Genomic DNA, 25,457 nt, shown 5'->3' on the forward strand with positions numbered 1-25,457 from the left:
TAGTTTAATACTTAGAAACCGCTAACCCTAAGTCCAAATGCAAACAATAGTTACAGTGATGCTTTAAACGCTTTTTCGGAGAGTAATTTGAACTTACAGCAAACAAATAAAAAAACAAGAAGCTAAACATGAAGCCCAATAGATGTTAGACCAAACCTCTGTCCTCATTTAGCAGAATGTTTTTTTTTTTTTTTAAATCCCCTTTGCTTCTCTTCACCTACTTAATGGGCTCTGTAGGGTCAGCTCTCTTGGCTCGCTTTTCAGCTGATAGTTGCTCCCATTTAAAATGCAAACTCCAGTCGAAGCCTGCGGCAGAGATGGAGGGAGAGACAGGAGAAAGACAGAGAGATCAATAAAGATCTTTTTGCTCTAAATTCTTGTAACTTACATTTTTATGAGTCATAATTACACAGTACACCATAGTGGCTGTGATGATTAAAGTGTACTGCTGATGATAGGCCAGGGCTTTCATCATGGATAATTGTTAGATTTGTTTCTGGGTGACACCGCTGATTGGGGAGTATGACCGACGCCCCTTGATGTCAGCGGGACATTGAATGGAGGATTATAATTCACAGTTTTTACCTCCTCGCAAGTCTGAGGAAGCGGCGACATAGGCAAACGTGTCCATATTAATGATGTCAATCACAGGACTTGCGACACAGGTCGGGTCCTGAAAAATGAAAAAATTACAAATTGAGACAAAAGACCACAAGAGACTTGAATGGGTATGTGGATGGCTCGACTCTGTCTGTTCAGCTTGATTTCACAACAAAGGAGGTGGAAAATCAGCGAGAGCTGGGATTATCTGTGTTACTAAGAGTGAGTGAATGTGCACACACACTCATCCAACATCATTACACCAGACGCTCTGACCTCATCGCTCAACCCTCTCATGCCTCACAAAATAGTCCTGCTGAAAGAAAAGAATACTTGAGATGTGTCAGCACTAAAGGCTTTCAAACTACTTCAAACTGCTAATGAAATGCATTTAGAAAAATTTGATTTTATTCATTTTGTTCTAGGTGAGAAAATCTTGTCACTTCTGAGTTAACATATGAGTTCTGAGTTCACACTTGAATTACAGGTATTTTTAAAAAAGGGTAACGCTTTGCTTGTGATCAAACATAACCAAACAACATTTATTTCTCCATAAAATGTGTCATAGTGCTCAGAGAAATTAACAACAGTTTTCCTCCATGTTGTTTTTTGTGCCAATAAAAGCTAAATGCCGATTGGTTGTGAATAAAATCACCATTTTATTGTTGTGAAAAGAATTGTACTATTGATGTGAATTTTTTTTTTTTTTTTTTTTTGCTGTGTGCCGTTTAATGTTGTGCACTACTAAGATATTTCAAATAAAAGTTTATATATAGATTTTCTTCAAAATATTTAGAATTTTTGCTGCTAAAATATGTCAAATGACATATGTCAAATGACTGTGCTGCTAACAGTCAGACAGAACAAAGCGGCAGGATTTCCGTGCATGTGCTTGGCCAGCGGTGCTGCATTCAGTGCCGCCTCCATTCTGCCTGCTAACTCTCTCCCATTGAAAATGAACTGAAAAAGGAGACAATACCACAGAAGCCAGGCAAAAATACTCAAAAGATCACGGCCACAATAAGAATGAGTGTAAAATTGTACCTCTTTGACCCTCTGCAGCAATGGAGGCAGCCAATCTTTGTTGACCTCACAGTGACTGTCCAAAAAGGTCAGGATCCCGGCTCCCGCAGCATCCGCCCCTCGAACCCTGGACCGGATCAGTCCTGTGAAACAAACACACACACACACACACACACAGAGATAGGGTGATCAGGGGCAATGGAGAATTCGAGCAACACATTACATCTGTTGAGAAGCCTGTTAAACTGACAAATACTCTCATCTCAACAATCTCATTCACAGAAAAAGATATGAGAAGAGCCATTTAAATCTGATTAGTTGAAGGGACAATTAAAGCCTTATGGTTATTATCGAATCAGAGCAAGAAGCTTTTCCATGAAGGCAAGGCTGTTAAATCGGTAGAGCCTGACTGAGGATGCATAATAATTGTAAACGTGCAAGACTCGTGCAAAGTTTCACGCTGCATGGCAACTTCAGCCAATTAAAAATCCCATTTCATCCTCAATAAGGCTGTATTTTCCAGATGGGTGAGCGCACCCTCTACAGAGTTGTTGAGAGCAGGCTGTGTTTGTGTGTGCATGCATATTGGGCCAGTGTGGCCCCTCTGTGTATGAGCTGGGCAGATGGAGAAGGAAAGAAAGAGCGAGAAAGACAGACAATGAAAGAGAGAGAGAAAGTGAGTGAACGGCAGTGATTACATTCACCTACAGCTAATAGAGTTAACATAGCAGAACCGCACACCCTGTTTGTAGCTCCGGGACGACAATGGGGTTTAAATGCCTTAAACCTTTTAACAATTTTCTCTTGTACAGAGTTGGCTGCACAGGGGTTTTCTGCATTAATCAATGCTGTCTAAGCGACAATGTGTGACAGTGTGTAATGGAACCTCGGAGCGCTGGAATAAACAGGGAGAGGGCAGCAAGTGGATTATCATTACTAATAAGAACTTTGCAATGTTTCTTTCTTCACGTTTTAGGTAACAGTGATGAGTGAATGTTACATTATTATTATTATTATTATTAATATTATCATTATTAGTGGAGCTTTCTCTTACTTTGGTTTAGGGAACTTCAAAGCCCTGGTATTAAACTTTTGTGCATAACTAGCTAGGGATGCGACTGATTAGCTTATTTGCATCTTATTTAGAAGAGCTGCACTATTATTTTTCTTAGGGATTGGACTTTGCCTGGCAGATGATGAAATTAGAAAATAAATCCAACAGATTTAAAATGAAGGAGGGAATCAAGCCTTATCTATGGAGAAGAATTCATAGGTTCAATTCATAGAATTGACCGCCTAGCAACCATTCAGAACCAGAGTTGTTATTGTTATCTAAAACTATAAAAAAAAAATGTTTTAGGTCATTAAAATAAAGCTGAACTAAAATAAAATATAAATATCAGAAAAAAAAATTAAATTAGAAATGTTTTAAGTTTAAGTTAAAGCATGAAAATATTAAAGCTAAAACTGAAATAAATTAGAGCTACATATAAATATTAAAAAATGACAAAAGCAAATAATAAAACTATTTTCTTTTTACTGAAATTAAAATGTAAACTGAAAATATAAATAATTAAAAAACGAATTAAAAATACTAATAAATACTATAATAGTATATAAATAATACTAAAATACCACTGCTCAGAACACCTTATCAACCACATATCAGCACCCTGCAATCATCCATAACACCTTTGCATTGTGGCAGCGAGTTTTGCACAAGGAAGCCCTACTCATATTACCGTCAGAGAGTATGAAAATCCAGTTATTAACATCTAAATGCATTTTGGCCCAGTGACATTAAAAGCATAGTGCTAATAAACTAAATGAGAAATTTAAATTCAAATTGGACATGGAAATGTATGTAAAGCTTGACCTGCTTAATTTACCAAAAAGCTAACCAGCCATAAAGATGACTTAACCTTTCAACATCCATAATGTTGTTAAACCGTGCTAATAGGATTTCATTAAACATTAAGTTGGCATTTTAACCAAAGTCAATCTCTAAGGGCTATTCCGAACAACAGCCGACATAAAATCTGCCACAGGCTGTACAGCAGTGGCAAAATCAATATTTGCTATAACGGTTTAAGACCAATGGTTTCAGTTAGATGCACATCGAAATGCTCTGCTTACAAATTGACTTTTAAATGTTTTTTTTTTTTTATCAAGAGTTTAAATCTATGTCTATGCAAGCTGCTTGCCAACTAATCCATGTTCCATCACCCTCTAGACTCAATATATTTGACTGTTCATCCAAATGGAAAGATACGGATGACAGCACGAGTGCGTGGGGGGGGGAACTGTATGCTCTGTTTTCCACCTGTGCAACCGGTACATGTAAGGAAGTGTGAAACACAGACCAGAGCTTCAGTCAATGTGCAGTAATCTTCTTCACAGTCTGTTCACAGTCACCCTCCCAGTAATGCACCACCTGCTGTTAAAACACTCGCCAGCACACAGGCGAAAATCAAACAGCTGCTTTTAGAATCTGGATGGTATTACAAACAGGCATGTTGCAACCCCAAAATGAAATATTTAATTTGTTGTGTTTGTGGGTAGAATTATATTGGGACTATTTTGAAAAGGAAGTCTAAACTGTGGTGTAATGACGTAAGTTGGGGGAGAACGGAAGTAAATGAGTAAACAAGATTGATGAAGTTAACACAACTCCTGTCTCATGTGCCTCATTACTTATTAACTCCTGAAAGACACCACAAATTGGCGACAAGGTTTAGGCACTTTTTTCGCCATCATTGGTCACGTAGATGGCAGTTGCTAACGGGCCTTTCCCAATTTTTTTCCTGCCTTGCCCCAGTGAGCCTGCTATGCCATTCAGCACATGGCTGAGGATTTTTGAAAATGATCTAATATCTATGGATTATTGATGCCACAGGGGATGCCAAACGACGGAGAGCTGTACTGTGAACAGGATGGATGATGGATACTTATTAACTCCAGACAGACACCACGTAATTCATAGGGAAAGGGAGAGTGACAGAGACGTCATCAGAGGCCTACCTTCTCTGCGTTTATTGCGAAAACACTTTACTTTGGGCAACTTGGTGAGAAGAAGGCAGTCATTTGCTGAAAAGAACAGATAGATTTAAAGTCAAACCAAAATTTATTCAGACACCTTCAACCTTTCTCACATTATCAGTTTGTTCGCTATAGTTTAGAAAATGTTAATAAAATATGACAAGAACTTAGAGTTATCAAATCAGTTGATATTTCACTGGTTTGGGCAATCCTTCTGTTAGACTGTCTCACAAATGAATTAGGTTGAATAGCTGTCAGCTGTTAAATTTAAGTACACAATTAGATAACACCAATTTAGGTCAACCAATTACCAAGCAATGCTTAATTTTGTTCAGACTGTGCAGACTGTAAAAAGGTCACATTAGTAATTAAAGAAAAAACACTTAAGCAAAACATGGTCAGGTCAAAGTGTCTGAATAATTTTTGGTCCCAAATTTTTATAAATGTTACTGGTTGTCCACTGTATGAAGAATTTTGGGGTATACTATGTCACAGTTTACTTTATTTTTTCTATCGTCACTTACATCAATTAACTAGTGTCCTGCACCCTAAACAAATATAAAAAATTATATTTGGTGTCTGACTAATTTTTGGTTTGACTGTAAATGTATTTTTTTATTTAAAATATTAATCAAATATATGAATGTAACTAAAGAGTGCAGTCATGACATTAGAATATGAATTTTGTACTTTATTAATAACATATATAATTTGAAAAATGCTGTAATACACAGTGCTGGTACTCACGATCTTCGCTAAAGTCGTCCACCAGTATGATCTCATGAATCAGATGCACAGGAGTCCGATTCAACACACTGAAGAGAAACAGAATTAAAACGGTCTGAATTGCTGTCCAGCAGAAAACTGTAATACAAATCTCTTTAGGCTGTAGGCTATAAAATTAATCTTTCTTGAGGTCTATATCAGTGCTGTTATTGCTGTTACAGTGCAATTGAAATATAGCTGAAATAAAATAAAATATAAATATTAGATGAACAACTTAAACTTTAAAAAGAACTATAAGAAATGTTGCCATGCCTACTATTGTAACTGAAATCAAGTTTAAAGTAAAGTCCTAAAATTACTAAAACAGAAATAATAATACATGGAAATATTTTATCAATGAAAAGTCTAATTAATAAAAATTAAAACAATGACAAAAAACAGTTAACAAAATTACAAAAACTTAAAAATGAAAACTGAAATCATAAAATAAAAGCTGATTCAAAATATCAATAAATACTATAATAGTATATAAATAAAAAAAGGTCTAAATACTTATTTACACAGATTTGTATTTAAAATACTGTAGTAATACTGTAAGAAACTGTAATAATAATTGCAAGTTTATTAACATGACTATTTGCAAGGTAAAAAAAGAATATATAGCCTACAGCAGAAGTACTTTAATTTCATTTCAAAACATACACCATAACTTACTGCTGAGTTCTTTATGGGTGACACTTCATATCCAGTTTAACATATGAGATCCATTTCTGGAGAGAAAGCCTTATTAGGTATACCAAAATTGAATTATTAATACGTAATTTGTTTTACTACTATATTGACTATATCTTCAGAAATAATGTTATATAATACTATAAAAATATGTGCAGTTGTTTCAGACCAGTTTTAGCCATTTCGCCAGAAATAAATAAACAGTTATGTTGCCAGGTATGGAGGAGATGCTATGGTGATGTGTATGCAGTGCTGTGCAGTTGAAGAGCACAGATCTCTACTAAACCTCTTTTCTTTGTCCTCACGCTAGGTGACTGATCGCATTGCACTCACGCTCACCTCACGGGTATGTTTCAACATGTCTGAGTCAGTGAGACACATTCATCTCCCTGTACCGAACATGCGCACAGATACAAACGCTAACATACACAGATAAACACATGCATGCACAATGCAAATTTACTTGGAATCTCTACAGAGCTTTAAGATCATCACATTTCAGTCGCACACAAAAAAAATATGAATAAAAATAAAATAATAATATAAACTAAAAAAAAAAAAAAAAAAAAAAAAATTTGTATTTGCAGCATTTCGGTCATTCGACCTCCCTAAGGCTTACCTTCTCTCAGTCAAGACATTTTTTAACAATCAAAACATTTTGCATACTACATGGATTTAACTGCTTTACACTGAGATATTTTTACTTTCAAGTGACAGTAACTTTGCTCGCTGATTTGTTTTGATTGAAGTGGAATACTGTCCCTCCTATCATTTTACACCTGCTTAAAGACTAATTAAAAATCAAAGCACTTTCAACACCAATTTCTGCTGCTGTTTCCTATCACTGCTGTACTGACTGTGGGAGTGAATGTCAGTCTATTGATTTTTAGTTTCGTAGGTGGCTTTGTAGGAGCAGGGTATAGCGCATTGGCTATGACGCCCAACCGAGGCTTTGAAACCGGCAATCTGAACTATAAAACAGGTTCAGTCAATGTGGCTCTAAATTGTGCAGCATTTGGTAAAAACACATTGACAAAAAAATTACTGCAACTCATTTTCTACTTTAAAGCAGTTATAAGAGGATTCACATTTTTCTTGAACTTACTAATATAAAAGACTTTTCTAAATGTATGCAAAAATGTTTTTTTACTGCCATAAAAATAAAAACATGATATGATATGTCCAATGTAATGTATTGCCATATTGAAAGATATAGTATATCCTGCTATGTATGATTGAATGATTTTAAAAGAAGTAACTCATTTTATAAAATGTTGAAAGTATCAGATACTTTTTTTTAGATAATCTGAATAAATAATTATTCCACCAATTTATATAAATTAACATAAACTCTGTGCTGCTTTCAGGTGCAAATAATGCAACATAGCTGCTTGTCATCCATCACACTGACAGGAATGTTAAAAGTTTTTTAAGGACATTCTGGCAAATAAATTCATGTCCCTTCTTATTTATTTCCTGAACTGCTTTTTTTAGTCTACAGTACGAATTGCTCATCTTGAGACAGGAGGAAATAGCGCCTGTGTTCTGTAGATGTCGCCAAGGTCTGTTCTGACCTCACTATACCTGAGAGGTGAAGAAAAACAAACAGCCTCTCCACAATACCTCCTCTCACATCTCTCTCGCTCTCTCTCCTTTGCCTGATAAGTAGCCGCAAGGTCAGTCTGAGGAAACCAAGAAATGCTCCAGAAAGTTCTCTTCCACCTCTTAGGACTCCCCTCTAGTAATAACCTCTGTCAGCAGCAACACCCATCAGAAATTGCCTGGGGTCTAAACTTCAAACCCACTCTGTGTGAATGTTTAGTTTATGAGAGCACTCATGTGAAGGGATCTTTGAGTGTTCATGTGCATGAGAGAGAGAGATTCCCCACATAGGGAATAGGTCATTGAAAGATAAGGTTTAATACAGCTTTGACAACAAGGTGTCTAGCAAATTGAGTCAATCAAAAGGATATTTTGACATTATTGTCAAATATATTGTTAAATGGTTGGTAACTTTAACAAAGGTTGAGGGTTAAAGCAGGGCGAAAGTCATTTCTGTTGTGTACAAGAGCTGCCATGACTAATGTGTGATGAGAGTAGTTTAGATTCCACACACTCGAGGGCAAAACACCTCACATCACATCGCTTCACCGCAGCCTCAAGAGCCAAACTGCACCTGGATACTGCTAATGCAAGTCATATTTCACATGAACATGAACTAATGAACTGGATTTCTACAGCATGTATTAATCTTTGTTAATGTTAATTTCAACATTTACTAATAGGCTACTTTATTAAAATCAAAAGTTGTATTTATTAATATTAGTTAATGCACAGTAATGAACCAAATTAACTAACTTATTGTGAAGTCTTACCGATAAATTATATTTAAATTTTCATATTATAGTTGCATTATAGTTGTAAATTGCATTGATACTGCAGGTGCTTGAATCAATATTTTTTATTCATGTTAATTCATATCCTGGGTATTTGACAATCCTCAACCCTAATATTTCTAGGACCATTAAGAAAACGAAACCTATCCGTTGACGTATTTGCATTGTGACATTATTTTCATGAAAATTCATTATTTTCTCATTAGTGAAAAATTATTTTCATTTTTTTTATTTAACTCAACATAAATTTAAGGCAGTCCAACAAATACTTACAAACCTAAAAGTATAAGTTAAAAGTAAAATATAAATAAAATTTAAAGTATAAATACTACAAAGTAGATATCAGTATTAATACTTCTGCTTTATGGTAATTAGAAGATAGGGAAAATAATATCTTAATATATTCTTAAGTACATGCACAAAGCTTTACTCCAATAAAATAACTGCTTAGGGAACTGATGATTAAAATGGACTCCTTGTCTCTTGTGGGCTACTCTAAGCTAGACTGAAGCTATATTGACATGTGCCCTGACCTGCAGCTACAGTGTACAGTAAGACTTGCTCAGTGCTCCATCAACCTACAGTAGGTCAAACTGAAGTGAATAATACTTTTAGTGGTAAATAACATACAAAGATGTCCTTTGAGGGTACTTTCCCAGTGAAAATCTGTTTTACCCCTAAAGATACAATTTTTGCATATTCTGTCTGAACAAGGGGAAAGGAAATAATAGTGCCTAGTTTTATAGCACAATTGGAGATAAAAGGTCAATTTTCTTTCACAAGAAAAAAATTAACAAATATGCATGAGAATGGAACAGATGGATTAATGTCCAAGCCTTACCTTATAACTGTGCGCAGTAGGGTAGATCGTGCCTCATTGTGGAACGTGATCACTATGGTGGTGGATGGCAGGTCGGGGTCATAGTGCAGTGTTGTACACCTGGGAGAGACAGGAGGGAGTCAAAAATAATGAGACTCTGTGGTACTAATTAAGCATCAGTTTAACGTGTGGCAAAACCTTTGCTAAATTTACACATACTAAATAACCAAACTTAAAGGAGGTCAAGGCAGTCCGTAAGCATATGGCGAACAACAGCAACTGCTGAAATGCGTAAATAAATGGTTTTTAAGGTAGTTTAGTAACCAGTGAGCATTTAAGGATGGACAATATAAAACAGGGGCCATGGTCAAGAGAGATGTTGCCCAGCACCCCATTGTGTGGAGGAAGAGAGAGCATGTGGTTAGAATGGTAAGGACAGCAGGCAAAACCCAGAGGAGCAGGAGCATCAATAATGGAGGATCTGATTAAAAATAAATAGCATTTTCGCTTCACCCCAACAGCAGGAGGAGTTGGCCAGCAAAAAGCACTTTGTTTTGAGGATGAACATTCTGACTTGCGGTAAACACCAACCATTACCCTGCAGCGCTCCAACTCAGAAAAACAGGAGACTTTAGGTTGTGGTTGTAAAAAGTGTCAGTGGACAAGAAAAAAACAAAAGATCAAAATGACCAACTAAGTATATATAACACATATGGCCAGATTTACTAACAGCTTACTCCAGCGCAAAAGCTCTTTTGGCGTTAAAAAAAATACTGTCAGGGACACTGAAAAAAAAATTGCACTGAAAAGGCGTGGACAAGGTTATTTTTGCGGCTGAACATATTGCATATGCATTTGTAGGAGTTTCCCTTTCAGATGCAAGATTTATGGGATGAGAGTATTTAAATGAATCATGCAAGGTGATTTACTAAGGTTTACTCTAGTCAATTTACTGGTATTTACACCATTATTTTACAAAGACATGCCCCAAAAAAGCATGTCTTTTGGTTTGATTTATGACTGAGAACTTTAAAATGAAGATTTCTTTAATGTCCTTATGAAAAATTGAATGGCAAAATCATTTCCAGAACCAAACAAAGTGGGTGGTCATTGTACTCGATTGCCTGCACAGTAATGGCTTTAGTAAAAATCTTTATACAAGCACATACATCTGTGAACATCACTTAACTAGATTTTTCATCACTACTTCAGTAAACCAAAAATTTGAGGTGGTCTCACATATATCCACAATTCCTATAAAACCCTTTTTAAATTAGTTATATTAGTAGCAGCACTACTTACAAGCGACAAAATAGAGTTCACGAGAGCGCCACGATGCATGCGCGAGAACTGAGAAGATGACGCAGATGGGTCTTGATGTAGTGTTTAAAATGGTTCTAAAGTGTGCATTTCCTGGATGTCCGAATCGTGAGAAACCAACATGAAAACGTAAAAGTGCCTTACCAATGGTGCAAAATGAATGGCTTACCTTTCACACTTTTCCCATCAAATGATCGTGAGCATCATCTTCCCAGTTCTCACGCATGCGTAGTGGCGCTCTCATGAACTCACGTCAGAGGCCCACACAGAAGAAAATGAATAGTTGAATAAAGTTGTTATTTTAGTTTTTTTTGCGCACAAAAAGTATTCTCGTCTCTTGATAAACTTAAGGTTGAGCCACTGTAGTCACTTGAACTATTTTAACGATGTTTTTACTAACTTTTCTGGGCCGGCAGAATGAAATTACCAAGAAGCCTATGAAGGAGTGAGACAGCTCTCAGATTTCATCAAAAATATCTTAATTTGTGTCTTACGGGGTTGGAACAACATGAGGATGAATAATTACTGACAGAATTTTCATTTTTGGGTGAACTAACCCTTTAAAGGTACAATATGCAGGATTTGGTAACACTTTACTTGAAGGGGTGTACATAAGACTGACATGACACCTTCATAACCATGACATAACATATGTCATGAATATGAAGTAGGGTTTATGCATGTTTATGACAACTGTCATTAAGTGTCTTTCGCTCAATAATGACATTTTGAATGCAAATATGACATTGTTTAAGATGTCTTTGTTATGACACCTTGACATAAACCATAACATCATAACCTGTCAGTGTCTTTGTCATGACAACTTGACATTAAATTAAGTTAAACTGTCATGTGACCTCAACTACAGTGGTACAAATTGAATTTGTCATTAAACAGTTATAATGGCTTCATGACAGCCAATGTCAAAACCAACCACCTGACAATTTAATGTAATGTTAACCAATAAAGCTAAGTGGTTTCTTAAGTTTGATAATTAATCTGCTATGTCATGTTTATGACAGGTTGTGTTGTCTTAGTAATGTCAAGTTGTCATGACAAAGACACTGACAGGTTATGATGTATTGGTTTATGTCAAGGTGTCATAACAAAGACATCTCAAACAATGTCATATTTGCATTAAAAATGTCATAATTGAGCGAATGACACTTAATGACAGTTGTCACAAACATGCATAAAACTTCCTTCATATTCATAACATGTGTCATGTCATGATTATGAAGGTGTCATGTTAGTCTTATGCACACCCCTTCAAGTAAAGTGTTACCCAGGATTTTTGCAGTAAAATATCCAAAAACCACTAGGCCAATGTTATATATTTTGTTTAGTTGATTACTTACAATATCCCAAATGTTTCCAACTATTTGTAAATCGTGAGAAAATTGCGATTTTAACCAAGGAAACGGGGCGTGTGAGCAGGCCAGTCAATGGCGTCATATCCGCGTTACCCCTGGTTTCCGCCAGGTTTGACCTCGTACTGCAATAGTAACTATGGCGACAGACGTTGACAACTGGGTTATGCCCGTTATGCCTAGAAGGACGCTCACGCTGTTGTTGTTTTGTTCAAACATTATGGACCATGGCAAGCAGACTTTGAGACAAAAAGAGGACTAAAACGAAGAGATGCCGAGAGCTACACGTCCGCGACTAACTTCGACTTGACAGAGACGGGAGTGTTGCATGTTACTTTATTAGACAGGTGAGCAAATGTACATAAAACTAATCAATGTTATGTAGTTCAACATGATGAAAAGTTAGAATATGATCTGTATGTTATTCTCTAATGTTAATCTAGCTTAGTCTCATACAGCCAACAAACAACCTAAGTTAACTAACAACATTCCACCCACAAATGCCGTTTAGTGTGATAGTGTAACTGTTAGAGCAAGTGAAACAGCGCTGCGTTACCTCAAGTTTAATTCGTCTAATAAACTGACCTGTTTGAGTATTAATTCAGCACTTGCGTGTAGTTCGGTAAAATGAAATGTCCTTATTCCTTTATATCCGCGGGACTCGCGTTGCGTGTGGCGCTGGTATACGTCTAGCAATCGCGCCCTGCTTCACACCACAGTCATGTTAAAAACATCAATGTATTTACTCATCCATAAAAGATCCATCAGCTTGACGACAAGATCCATACTTGCGCTTAATGCGGAATAAACGTCATCATTATACGCCTTTGTTATTGTAAGAGGTTAGCGACCCCTGGTGGCGAAAAATCCTGCATATTGTACCTTTAATTAATGGCTCTGTTCCAACCTGGTGAGCCGCCTTGATCTCTGCTGCGTACAAATGCAGTCTTATAGTGCTTCTTACACAAACCACATATAGGATATTCGACTCGAAATGTGTTTATTAAAAAAAGTTTACTGTTAACACGTATCTAAGCTAACAATCAAACTGTAATAGGCATAACAATGCAAAGGACAAACATTATTGGAGCAAAATGGTCAATTAGTTATCTCAAAAGGCATCAAGGAGCTTGCGAATGAGGTTTTAGAATGCTGCCTACGTAGGCAGTTCACTTGGTTTTGGAACAGAGCCAATCTGTCTGGAAAGCCTGCTATTGAAAATGACTGAAATTGACTGTTTAGCAGAGTGTAATTTAGGCTTTTCTATATTCTTTTCACTCTAATGCGATCATTTAAATATTGAGTCAAACTGTGAAATAACGTGATATAGATTTCACCATTCATTAGACAAGCCATAGTCTCTAAAATAGTTTAATCAGAGCATCAGTGTTCTGTTGGAGCAACCCATACTGTAAAGTGCAGATGTATTTACATTTAATGTCAAAACTTTTGGGGGTTAAACAGTCATGATAAATTTGCTTTGGAATAAGGTACATATATATCCTGCTTTTGCTTATTCATTCATCAATACAGTAAGATGAGCCTTAAACACACTTTATGAGCTAAGGGCTGCGTTCACAGCTTTATATTCTGTTTGAAGCCAGCCTGAGAGCGGGATCCATCGCTCAATGCAGCTATAGCCCAAGGTCTTTTGAGATAGGGGGATGCTTTAAACAGCAAAACACAGAACATCATTAGGGTTTCTGTCAGAAAACAACATCTGGGAGAGGGGAAGCATTTTGCTGTGTACTTGATATTTCGCTAAAATGATGGATGTGTCCCTGAGAAAATTGGGAACTGGGAATTTGGTCTTAGCGTTTCTCATTATGATGTATACAGCTCGTTCTCCTTAAGATTGCTACTGCTGGACAATATCACAACATATGGCCACACCAATGAAAATAGTGCATATGACAAATAGGAAAAGACAGGAAAAGCTAATTAAATAAGCTGCTCTAGTGAGTAATTGCTCTGCATGCTTTATTGTTTTATATACGAAGAACAATGATAGGAACCGACGAGGAAGTTTATCACGAAAATATGTATTCATGTCTCAGATGCTCTGTGGAGATGCAAACGCCCTTCAGGTGCTCCTTTTGTTATACACACAATAGGATGTCTAAGAGCTCTAGGGAACTGAGTGACACTGCTCCAACCTTGGCGAGTGAGAAAGGCCCAGGAGGCAATATAAGCTTGAGCTACAATGAGAAATAAACAGTACCAAAATATCCAAAAAGAATGCCTTATTGATAAGGCAGTGGAGACCTAACATGAAGCAAGAGGGAAAACTGGAGATACTGTATCATGGTTCTTCAAGTGTTGAGCATGAGATCATCAGTTTAAAGAGCCTGTGCTTGTTTTGGAAGGATGCTAGTGTGAGGACACTGTCCTTGGTGTCTAATTGGCTACTGCTGATGATCTGAGGCACTTCCTCTCAGGCTTGCCACATGCACATGCCCATCATTACTGAGCAGTGGGAGCAGATACAGAGGGGTTGACTCTAATTAGAGGAAGATGAAGCCTAAAATGTAAGTCATAAAAGCATCAAAGAAAAATGGTCAATTATGTTTCTGGAAGGAAGAAAATAAACACTTCAAAAAACTGTTTCGTTACATATATCAGAATTTCAGTGTCCTGTCATGACATTCACCTGAATAAATTACATCTACCGGTATTTAATTTTTCATGACAGCGTGTCCTTGCAATGTTAAAAATGTCTAGGGTGCTCAGTATAATGGTTTCCTATCATTGCAGTGATCTATCGATTGCAGTTGCTAACACTGTATTGATTTACAAATTCATAGTTTCACCATTGCCATGTAGGCTATTTGAACGTCATTATACAGCAGCCATAACTCACAATACAACTGAATTACAGTAACATTTCACTCATAAATGGCTATAAAAGGGTCCAGTCCTGCATTCATGCGAAGATAGATTTAAAACATTAAATGTCGAATCTCTGCCAAATGTGGACATCTGGGAAGATTGCTTTGTTAGAAATGAAAACAATGTTACAAAATGTAGACATATTCACATATTCAAATGTATTCATCTCACTCAATGACTCACTTACAGTATAAGACAGTCAACTTGTATTATTCTTGAAAGAATCAAGGTTTTGAATGAATCGGTTAAATAAATGATTCAATAACTTACAAAGACAGTCACTTGATTCGGAATTGAAGATTAATGATTCAATTACTCACTTATAAAGACCAGCATTTAATCAGCAGAAAGAGTCACTGAAAAAGCCTTGTTCACACTGTCAGTCCAAATCCGATTATATGTGTATCAGATTGAAATCGCCAAGCAAATACCAAGAAATAGGTTGCAGTAGATTGTCTTTCTAGTACTCTTGCAAAAACCGCGATGGGACAGAGCTCGAATACCTTCAGCGTCAGAAACTTTTTATTGTACAAAATCGCTGTCAATCAAAAGGAGATGCAGTCTTTCGACAGACCCTCCAATCATCACGCAGAAGCCCGGAGTCCAGGCCAGCCCACTCCTCCATTCACCCGAGAGACGCTGAGCGTCCGTGGGCGGGACATAATCGCAGCATTTATCCAATGTTTCAAAGTTTCGAAGCACTGAAAAAAACTGTTCAAAGCAGCCCCATTGAAGTCAATGGACGCTGGGCTTCAACAGGGAAATGCATTGTGACGCTACGGGAATGTATGAGAAGGAAATCGAGTCAGCCGACCTGCTATATGTAGCTGATTCTGAACGAACTCGTCTTCGAGATGAAGGTGTTCTAACGCATTTTTAGTCAATAAAATGTTAACACAATAGTACATATTTGACCATTAATTTTTTGACATTATAGGGGAAGCCGAGCTTCCCTTGCAGTCTTAAAGAAATCCCCACTGGTTCAGACCTGATTTGTGTGTTCCGTGACTCTCTTTCGTTTTGCGGAATATTGAAATGAAGTTGGTTTCCACAGCAATGGCGTTAAGTTGGTAGGACTAAACCAAAAACCACATGGAGGGGTTTGCATTGTTGTCTTAGAATATGACAATGTGTAGCTGCAGTGCTGGAAAACTAATAAAGCAGCGACAGAAACAGAGGCTAGCATGAGCGGCTTTATTCTGTGCTGCCGTCTCTGCCGCACAGTGAAAGAAGTGACGACATCTAATCACTGGACCACAGAGATGTCTCCATTATATTATAATTTTCTGTGTGACCTGCACATTGACACCAACACTGTAGGAGTCAAAATGTGTTTATAAAGGTGATAAGTTATTCTCATTTTGACCATTGAGTGGCGCTGTGAACATTATAGAGATATCAGTGTATATATAGGTGACCTTCCTTATGCTGTAGGGAAGTGTTTTGACCGCAACAGCGAAAGCGGTGAACGTATGTAAACTTCTCTTTAATATGTAAATGGAAAATCCAAAATTGGACATTATGTTGTAGAGCCAATAAACTGTGTATGGTGATGCAACGGAAGAATGGTCTTCTCGTTTCTTATGGATGAAGTACACAACGTAACACCAAAGCAAGAAAGTGAGTCAACCTAATTACTCCGGGACCAAACAACTCAGTAGCTTAAAGTATTAGATTTAGCACCTACAAACACAATGCAACCTTGTTTCTGCAACGACGTCTGACATGTATACGTTTTACGTGGCGTGAGAAAGTGCACATTTAAGCTACATGAAATCCGATCAGAGTGGTCAGAAATGAGATTTGAAAAGGATTTCAAACCACATATGAATGTAGCTTTAAACGGATTTGTAAAAATGTTATTCATGTGATTTTTTTTTTTGCCGTTCACAATTGCTATATCGGATTCCAATCGGATGTGCACAAAAATCGGATTTGGACAGGTAGTCTGAACAAGGCTTAAGTTCGGGTGCTGTTGGACTGTTATCAGCACTCTATTTGGCCAGTCATTTGAGGATTCAAGGCCTGAAACTAACTGTTGTATAAAATGTAACAATTTAAAATTGGAAATCCTGATAATATCCTGCTTTCTGCAAGAAGGTGCAAAGTAGACAGTAAAAACGTAAGTGTCTTTCAAAGAAATTCATCAAGTCAGACTGCTGTGTTTTAGTAATCTTAAAAACTACAGGCCATCTTTGCCATGGTTATATTCCACCCCCTCCCTGGTGTTTAAATCACGGTGACTCGGAAGCCTCTTTTTGAATTGAATAAATGGCAGCTTTAATGAACAACATTTGCAAAGCTCCTGGTGCCTGAGCTTATCTGTTATTAGCCCTTGAGAAATGAAAGTCCTTCTGAATTGAGGTTCATGCTAATTTCCTCTGGTGGTGGCTCTTTTCTCTGAAGCAAAATGAGGTTCAGGTACCAGGCTAAGTGAAAGGACCAGGGTCTCGCCACAGATGGCTGTCAAAGTTTCATTCTGCATTTGAGTGAATGCTCTTCCAGTTCAGCCTGAGATGTAGCATTTTGGCTTCCCCATACTGATAGGACTAAGCTCGTCTGAAGACACCTGAAGGAATGTGTAAACTGATAGAAAATGTTCAGTGCGGATGGTCCATGTTAGGTTGCTTAATGTACTCTAATATGATCATGCAGTATGAAAAAATGCACCAAGATTCAATAGAAGCTTGTTAAAAGTGAAAATCTAAATCCTGCAAGGTTCTATTTATTGACTAAATATAGTCAACAAAAACCTTGCGTCGATACTGCCGTCCAAAGCCACAATCAAACAGTGGCTCCTGCTGGAACGGTAGAATTATCCTTTGTTTGTCCAATTTCAGCTAAAGTTAATTAAGAGGTACGGTTGGCACTTTGATTGCATTTCCCTGGAAATTTCAATATTGTGCTACTGGTCAACAACGGAATGAACAATGAGTGTGGTGTTCCTACTGTAATTACAAAGGCATTTGAGTCATGTAAGAGGAAGGAAGAAACGAGGGCAACATAGAAAATAGTTGACACCGTGAAAGAGAGAGAGTATCGCATTAGAGCACTGGGCCTGCATAATGAGCCGCCTCCTCACCTTTTATCTGAGATTCTCTCTACTGTCTCCCAGCCCCTGCAAGAATTATTTTATAGAGAATTATACTGCACTGCTATAGAGGTCTCAACAGCTCTCTATAGGATTTCTTATAAACCTGACATATACCTGCATATTTTTGGAGACTGTGCAACTGAGAATAACCCATGGTTAGGTTTTAGTTGGCAAGGCACATCAATAATTTTCTCTGTTGACAAAAGGGGTCCTCGCTATAAAATATGTCTGCTATTTTCAGAAAACTCAGCGTATGATGTTTTCTAAACCCCAATGAAGTTATTTTAGTTGTTTGTTACTGTTACAAGCTGTAACTTAACTGTAATCTATATAAAGCCTAGTCTGCTACTAAAGTATTATTTTAATTTTAATATTTTAATTTTAATCTAATAAAAAAGAGATTCAAACTAAGAACTTGCATTTATTTTGCAGAAAGGTATTTTTTTTACAGATTTAATCTGGGCTTAAGCTAGTTACATAAAAACAAAAACTTACTTTCCTATTTCTGAACCCAAGCAATGATGTTGAGAATGTTATGATGAAAGTTCTTGTTTATTCAAGGAATGCAAATAAAAGATTCTTCAGTTGAGACTTTGACCCTGTTTAGACCTGGATTTAACTTATGATCACATGTGGACAGAAACGCATGTGACAGTATCATGTCTGTAGTGTAAATATTTGTATACGTCCTGATGTGTCTGGGACAACACTGAAAGACTGCTTACTCATCTATTAATCATCCACTGCAATAAAACAAAGAGATTTAATTTAAACTAGTTGGTTAAGTGTAGCTTTAAAAGAAATACAAATACATGCAAATTCTTGGGAATCCCTGTAAGCATAACATTTGCAGTGAGCTGAAAAATTCAAGTATATTTGGAAGCAACAGTGTGTTGGCTTTTTCTTTTTCAACATGACAAATTCCTCTCAATGAACATGAACACAAGTGGTAACATGAGAAAATCTGTCACAGCTGATCACTTGTGATCTGAATACCCGAGATGGATGTTTATATACCAGGTGTAAACAGGGTAAACATGAAAAGAATCAAGAAATAGCTGAAAAATGAACTATGGCACTCTGTCTGACTGAAGTGACATGCACTAATGAGTGAGCGACCTCCCGCAGTGCTGCAGAGGGTGAAAATGTACTGTGGCCAAGAGAGGTCCCATTTCATGAGCTACAAATACCATGAGGTCATGTTGCCACCAAGAGCTGCCAAATATCACAACCAGCTGTCTCATTAAGAGGCTTATTATACAAACACCGGTGCAAGAGAAAGCATGTTAACAATCAAATTAATTGCTGAATATCTGAAACAGCACAAACCATATAGGGTGTTTACACGACACCGTTTTCAACAGAAAACTTTTTATACGTTTTGGCCGTTCATTTACATGACAGTGGCGATTTCGGGGCAAAGTTTTGAAACCGATGCCTTTACCGTTTCCATGTAAACAACAAAAATGTGAATTTGTGAAAACCGTGACGTCATACGCATGCCTATTACATGTTCACCCATTCTTTTTACGTGTTCGTGGGGTGTTACTTGACAAAGTAAAATTGACAACTGCTGGCATTTCATGCAGCCTTTTTTATTCATTTTCGCAGATCTGTTTGAATGGGGATTGTTTTGACAGTGTTGTCGTCTATTTTTAGTTTCCAATTCAGTGAAAACATACCCTTAGTTTATACAGTATTATACATTTGTTAGTCATTGTATTTGGCCGAGGGTGAGAAAAATGTGTTTGTGGCACAAGTACACAGAAAAAATTTAGTTGTGTCTGCAATCACTGAATTAGAACCATAGGCTGATGCCATAGCAACGCAATCCCAAACCAATTTAAGAATTCTACCAAAATCTGTTCAAAAGTTGCTGGTCCGGACTCTTTTTGAAAGAAATTACTATTTTTATTCAGCAAGGATGCATTAAATTGGTCAAAAGAGACCTGTATAATGATACAAAATATTTCTAAATGAAAAAACACTGTTCTTTTGAATTTTCTAGTCATCAAAAAATCCTGAAAAAAAATTCAGTTTCCACACAATTTATGTAGCACAAGTTTTCAACATTGATAATACCAAGTAACGTTTCTTGAGAACCAAATCAGCATATATATACAGAATGATTTCTGAAGAATCATGTGACACTAAAGACTGGAGTAAAATTCAGTTTTGCCTTCACAGGAATAAAGTATATTTTACAATACAGTTATTTTGAACTGTAATACTATTTCACAATATTACTATAATTTTGATCAAATAAATTCAGCCTGTGTGAGCATAACACCGTGTCCTAACCAGATGTGGAGCGATAACATTACAGCGACAAATCATTAGTCTGTTTACACCAGACCAGACGCGACTATGGGACGGGATAAAAATCACAGCCAATCAGAAGAGCGGGTGGGCGGGATCTCTCGGCAAGCTCGCGGCACTCGCAACGAAATGGTTAAGTAGGCTACATCAAATTCATGAATATTACACCATTTTAACATTATTAAAAATACATACTGAGTTACTGAAACAGTCGTTGTCATAGAATACACTTGTCTGTTAACAATGAGTTGACAGTTTGAACGTTCTTGTTCACTTTTATTTATTTTGAAGATCTGAGGTGAATTGTTGCTTGTACGGCTATAAAAGACACACAAAATGATATTCAAGATATTCCAGCTGCGACGTTGCAGAAATAGAAACCGTTTCTAAAATAGAATCATCGCGTGTCGCCGTCGCGGCTGGTTAGGACAAAAACTTTGATTGAAAAGATCCCTTTTGTCGCGTGTTGCGGCGCTTGTAGTTAGGACACAGTGTTAGAGACTTCTTTCAAAAACATTACAAATCTTACCCACCCCAACTGTAGTGTAAATGCATCTAGTATAGCATACTGACCTTGAAGAACCTGAGAACCACTACCCAGCCATGAACCACAAATCTTCACTCTTTTTATTTTAGTACACCTTTCATAAGTTTCTAAAAGTTTTCAAGAACTCACAGATGCACCTTCATTAATTTAATATGAACTTTGTGGGTATTATAGATCACACACACGCACGCACAGGGCTTACCTGTAATGCCGGGTGTCTCTAAGTGCTCTGTTGCTGGGGATTCTCTCGCTCTCTCTTTGATTGAAGGCATACAGACTGTAGGGGTCCTGGCCTGGCTTCCATTTGTGAGCATTGAGGTAGCTTTTCTCTTCAAACTCTTCCAGCAGGTCATCCCACTCAGCATCTGAAATCTACAACATAATGGAAACACAGCAGTCAGATTTATTGTAATTATTTAGTCCATCCATTTTGTCTTGTTCCACAGAAATACTGGAAGTCAAAGACACTTCAGTTGCATAAGTTAACCCTACAGGTCTGAACAAGCAAAAAGCCTAGCATCTCAGAGTTTCAAATGAAAAAAAAAAAAAAAAATGAATAAATAAATAACAATACACTGCAAAATCCAACACTTTAAAATGAGCATGTTCAGTTAGTGAAAAGAAACGTTCAATAAACTATTTAAAAGAGTGGGGAAAGTAAATAAAGGGCTGTAGGCAATATTCCCAATTATCATAAGAAAGTCATTAATATTTCAGTGTTCTGCAGCACCATCACACCAAAACCCTTGAAACCCTTGCACATGGCAAGCAGTAGTCTCATATTTTGAGGGTTGAACACACTACGTCTTGGAATCCATGAGGCCATATCAATCATAATTTAATAAACGTCCACATTCTGCACCGACAGCAGTATAAGAGTTTCCATGTTTTCTCACTTATTATTTCCTTGAGCTTTTTTGCTGATGTTAGACCATTAAGGGGGCTGGAGGCTGTTGGTTATGGTTGGGGCAAGTGATTACCCACGCCAGCAGGTTGCTAGTTTCTCCCTAGACGCCTGTATGAATGCTGACTGATGGTGATGCTTCCTTCTCTCCTGCTTTTTCAAATGCAGCTACTACCCTCCATGGAAATAATTTCAACTTGCATTCGTATTTGTTTAGAGATTCTGCTCAAAATAATAGAGAGGGTTGTTACTATGAAAACACACATCATAAATCAATAACCCATGATTATGACCGGTGCATCTGGGTATTGCAAATTAGGACTTAGGGAGTACAGAGAGTTATTTTTTTTAAAGTATGGATTTTCTCAAAATATAAGCCTTAGTGAAGCTTGTGTACAGACATGTAAAAAAATAATAATTTAGAATTAGAAAAAGTAATCCGTAAAAAATTCCCCAACAATAGAAAATACCTGAAAGTCATCAAGCACAAACCAGTTCTCACTTGGAATGATATCAAGAAACTTTATAGTCACTTTTTTACAAGTTACAAGAGTTAAGAATTCACCAGTGAGCTCACATGCCTTTTCACAGTATTGCGTGTGTGGTGGGAATGTCATGGCCCGCTGCTTTACAACAGCCACAACAGCATCTTTACAGCCAGTAATAGAGGTAGGTAATTGCACATGTCTGTTTCTTTAGACTGCTTAGCATGATAATGGCTGGGCTTTTAATTCAGCTCGCCAATTCAGTTTCCCATTCGCATTGGAATCTGATATATTGGCGATTTTTCTGTCTCAAAACTGTTGGTTTCTGTCTGTCATAAAGTCAGGCTGATAATAAAATGCAGAGACACATTTTGATAATACAAATAATATGTAAATGCTCTAATTAGGAACATGCAAAACGGCATATTTTTCAAATCAATTCTGAATAATTAGCCAATTTCATTGGGTAAGGGTAGGGTGTAAGGTAGAGTCAGGGACCATGGCTCACTACACATTGGGACGCTGATGACTATTTAAAGTACATAATGATAAATACTTTGCTTGCTCTGCAAAATTTCAGCCGTAAATCAATTATAAATGTGAGATAGATTATGTTCATAACCTGTCTAGCGTTGTATGTTTCTGAAATAGAAAGTTTGTATTTTGAAAAACATATATCGTGTGTCATTGTGTATTGAGTTGGCTCACGTGATTTGTTTCGCACTTCAGAACTTCAGTTAAGAGAAGATAGTGAGATTCAATGCTCTCTGGTTTTCATGCTCAATTGTGGGACTTTTTAGGGAGCAAACGTTTCAGTGAACTGGAAAGATTTTGCGTTGGAGACAGCCCTTAAAATGTCCGACTCCATGAAAAAGAGAGCTGATTGAAACCCACAGGGTTTAGTTTTTATTGTAGCATTGTGTAGGCCAGGGCCTTTCAAACCTTTCCAGCACTCCACATTTTGGCTACGTTCACATTACTATTATTTGTGTATCCAATTGGAATCTGATGTATAATTATTGACGTCCACACTGTGTATCGCTACTGTTCAGATCCGACTTGCGTTTCCATGCAGCTCTTTCGTTTCGGAATACCTGAACTGGTTTCTATGGCAATGATGTTGCGTTGGTAGGAATACGCCAAAAACATCAACAACCGCAACATGGAGGGGTTTGCAGTAGAGATGTTGTCTTATTTAAATTTTACAACATGACAATGTCTGTCTACTGTGTCTTCTGAGGCAGCGGCAGAATCGTGGGAGGCTGGTATGCACAGCTTTTTTCCATCTCCATCGGTTACAAACATGTCTCCATTATATTGTCATTTTCTGCTTGTCCAGCACTTTGCAAAAACACAGCTTGTTTCGGTAGCGACTTTCACAATTTTTCCTATAACAAAGTGTGACGTTACGTTTTACATGGTGTGAGAAAGTCACATAAACCACGCGAAATCCGATCAGATCACACATATGGATGTAGCTTGAAACAGATTTGTAAAAAATCGCATTTCATGTGATTTTTTGCCGTTCACACTAGCTAAATCTGATCGGATTTCAATAGGATATGTACAAAAATTGGATTTGGACTTACAGTGTTAATGTAGACTTTGTATGTCTTATCTAACACACCTGATTCAACTCATCAGCTCATTAGTAGAGACTGCAAGACCTGAAGTGAGTGTGTCCAATAAGGCCTGGGACACTCTAGACGATTTTCAAATCTTAATCAATTTTAAAACTGTGTGAGACCAAAAACGGTAGGGCAGTTTCAACCGATTTTTAGCATTATAATCCTCTGAATGCACACACTACAAGATTCGTCCGAAAAAAGTGGGACCACACACCTGTCGAGTGTAGTAACATTTTCACAGTGAGAAAAGATCTCACAGAGACTCACAAGATCAAACGTGACTTGAGAAGAAAAACAGATGGACGCCGATCGAAGTCGTCAGCTGGTTCTCCTGGCGTGAGTTTTGGGAAGAAAAATGTAGTCAGAGGCAGCCCCCGATCAAGAGTCGTAAATACGAAACATGTTTGATATGTACGATTTGGGATTGTGCGGGCTCCAATGGGATCCGGGGCAGTAAAACAATCGTAATGACAACACTTGATCTTTTGGACAAAAAGTCATTTGCAACAAGCATCGGATCGGGGGTGCAAATTGGGCTCAAAATCGGGCTTAAAATCATCAAGTGTGGCCAGCCTAAGGGAGCCATACAAAATGTGCAGTGCTAGGAATGATCCAGGACAGGTTTGAAAACACCTGGGCTGTGTCCAAAATCTCATACTCTCTTGAGTAGGTACTTATTTTAGTAATAGGTAATTACTTCACAGTTCACAACCACTAAAAAAAAGTATGTTCTATATAGTATGAACATGTTTGAATGTAAACCAGACATACCACATTCACCATGCTGTCATTATCACGTAACCTTAGCGTCAGTTGCGTCGCGTCACTTTCATTCACAAAATCCTCTCCCGTGGCCTCATGGGATAGTAAAGTGTCCATCGTATGCATACTTCAGAATCTTCCCGGAAGAAGTGGGACATCCAAGCACTTTTTGCCTACTCTTTTATGAATACTGTGAATTCGGACATTTGTCACATACTGTTTTTCGTCTACTATAAGAAAGTACGTGATTTCAGATGCAGCCTTGGTGTAGGCCATCAGCACTGTGATAGTGCATTGATATAGTGATATAGGTTTTAGGCTAAATATCTATAACCCTTACTGCACAAAAAAAAATGAATTTAAAAGTACTGCCACAAAAAAACACACAAAACAAACACGGTAAACCCTTTTTGTGGGGTAAACTAGGCAACCTCAGCAGTGGACGAATTAACTATAGAATCCTTAGTTCTTTATTAAAGATTAAAAATTATCAACAGAGTCCAAATTCAATTGCTATTTATTTTCAGATATTATAATTAACACTCAAATAAAAAATTATGTGTATACAAACATTTAAACTACACAAGAGATAAACAATTCACATGCACTCTGACCCTGCTGCTTGCTACAGCGATCTGTCACGCCACATTTCATGAGAAAATCAAAAAATTTGAAAGCTTATTGTTAATGTTCAAAGCTAGTTATTGTTATGTTCGAGCTAAAGTTTAAATGACAAAAGGTGAGAGCGCAAGTAAAAATGTAACATTGTTGTTATTCTAGACACTTAAAGATTAGGGCACAAT

The 25,457-nt window shown here is 37.2% G+C and overlaps 1 protein-coding gene across 2 annotated transcripts in view; it reads right to left on the minus strand.

Moving 5' to 3' along the window:
* The window catches only part of galnt14 (UDP-N-acetyl-alpha-D-galactosamine:polypeptide N-acetylgalactosaminyltransferase 14 (GalNAc-T14)), a 42,920-nt gene that overhangs the window by 14,435 nt on the left and 3,028 nt on the right, over positions 1–25,457 (minus strand). For both annotated transcript variants that reach the window (XM_056269144.1, XM_056269145.1), the window contains exons 2-8: positions 21,078–21,247; positions 9,358–9,456; positions 5,410–5,477; positions 4,645–4,710; positions 1,645–1,766; positions 586–673; positions 222–306 (exon numbers count right to left, since the gene is read on the minus strand). In XM_056269144.1, the coding sequence (XP_056125119.1) occupies positions 222–306; positions 586–673; positions 1,645–1,766; positions 4,645–4,710; positions 5,410–5,477; positions 9,358–9,456; positions 21,078–21,247 (698 nt within the window). The remainder of the gene's footprint in view (positions 1–221; positions 307–585; positions 674–1,644; positions 1,767–4,644; positions 4,711–5,409; positions 5,478–9,357; positions 9,457–21,077; positions 21,248–25,457) is intronic.

This window comes from Rhinichthys klamathensis, unplaced genomic scaffold (genome assembly GCF_029890125.1).
Source record: "Rhinichthys klamathensis goyatoka isolate OS25496 unplaced genomic scaffold, OSU_Roscu_1.1 h1tg000281l_1, whole genome shotgun sequence".
Lineage (NCBI taxonomy): Eukaryota > Metazoa > Chordata > Actinopteri > Cypriniformes > Leuciscidae > Rhinichthys > Rhinichthys klamathensis.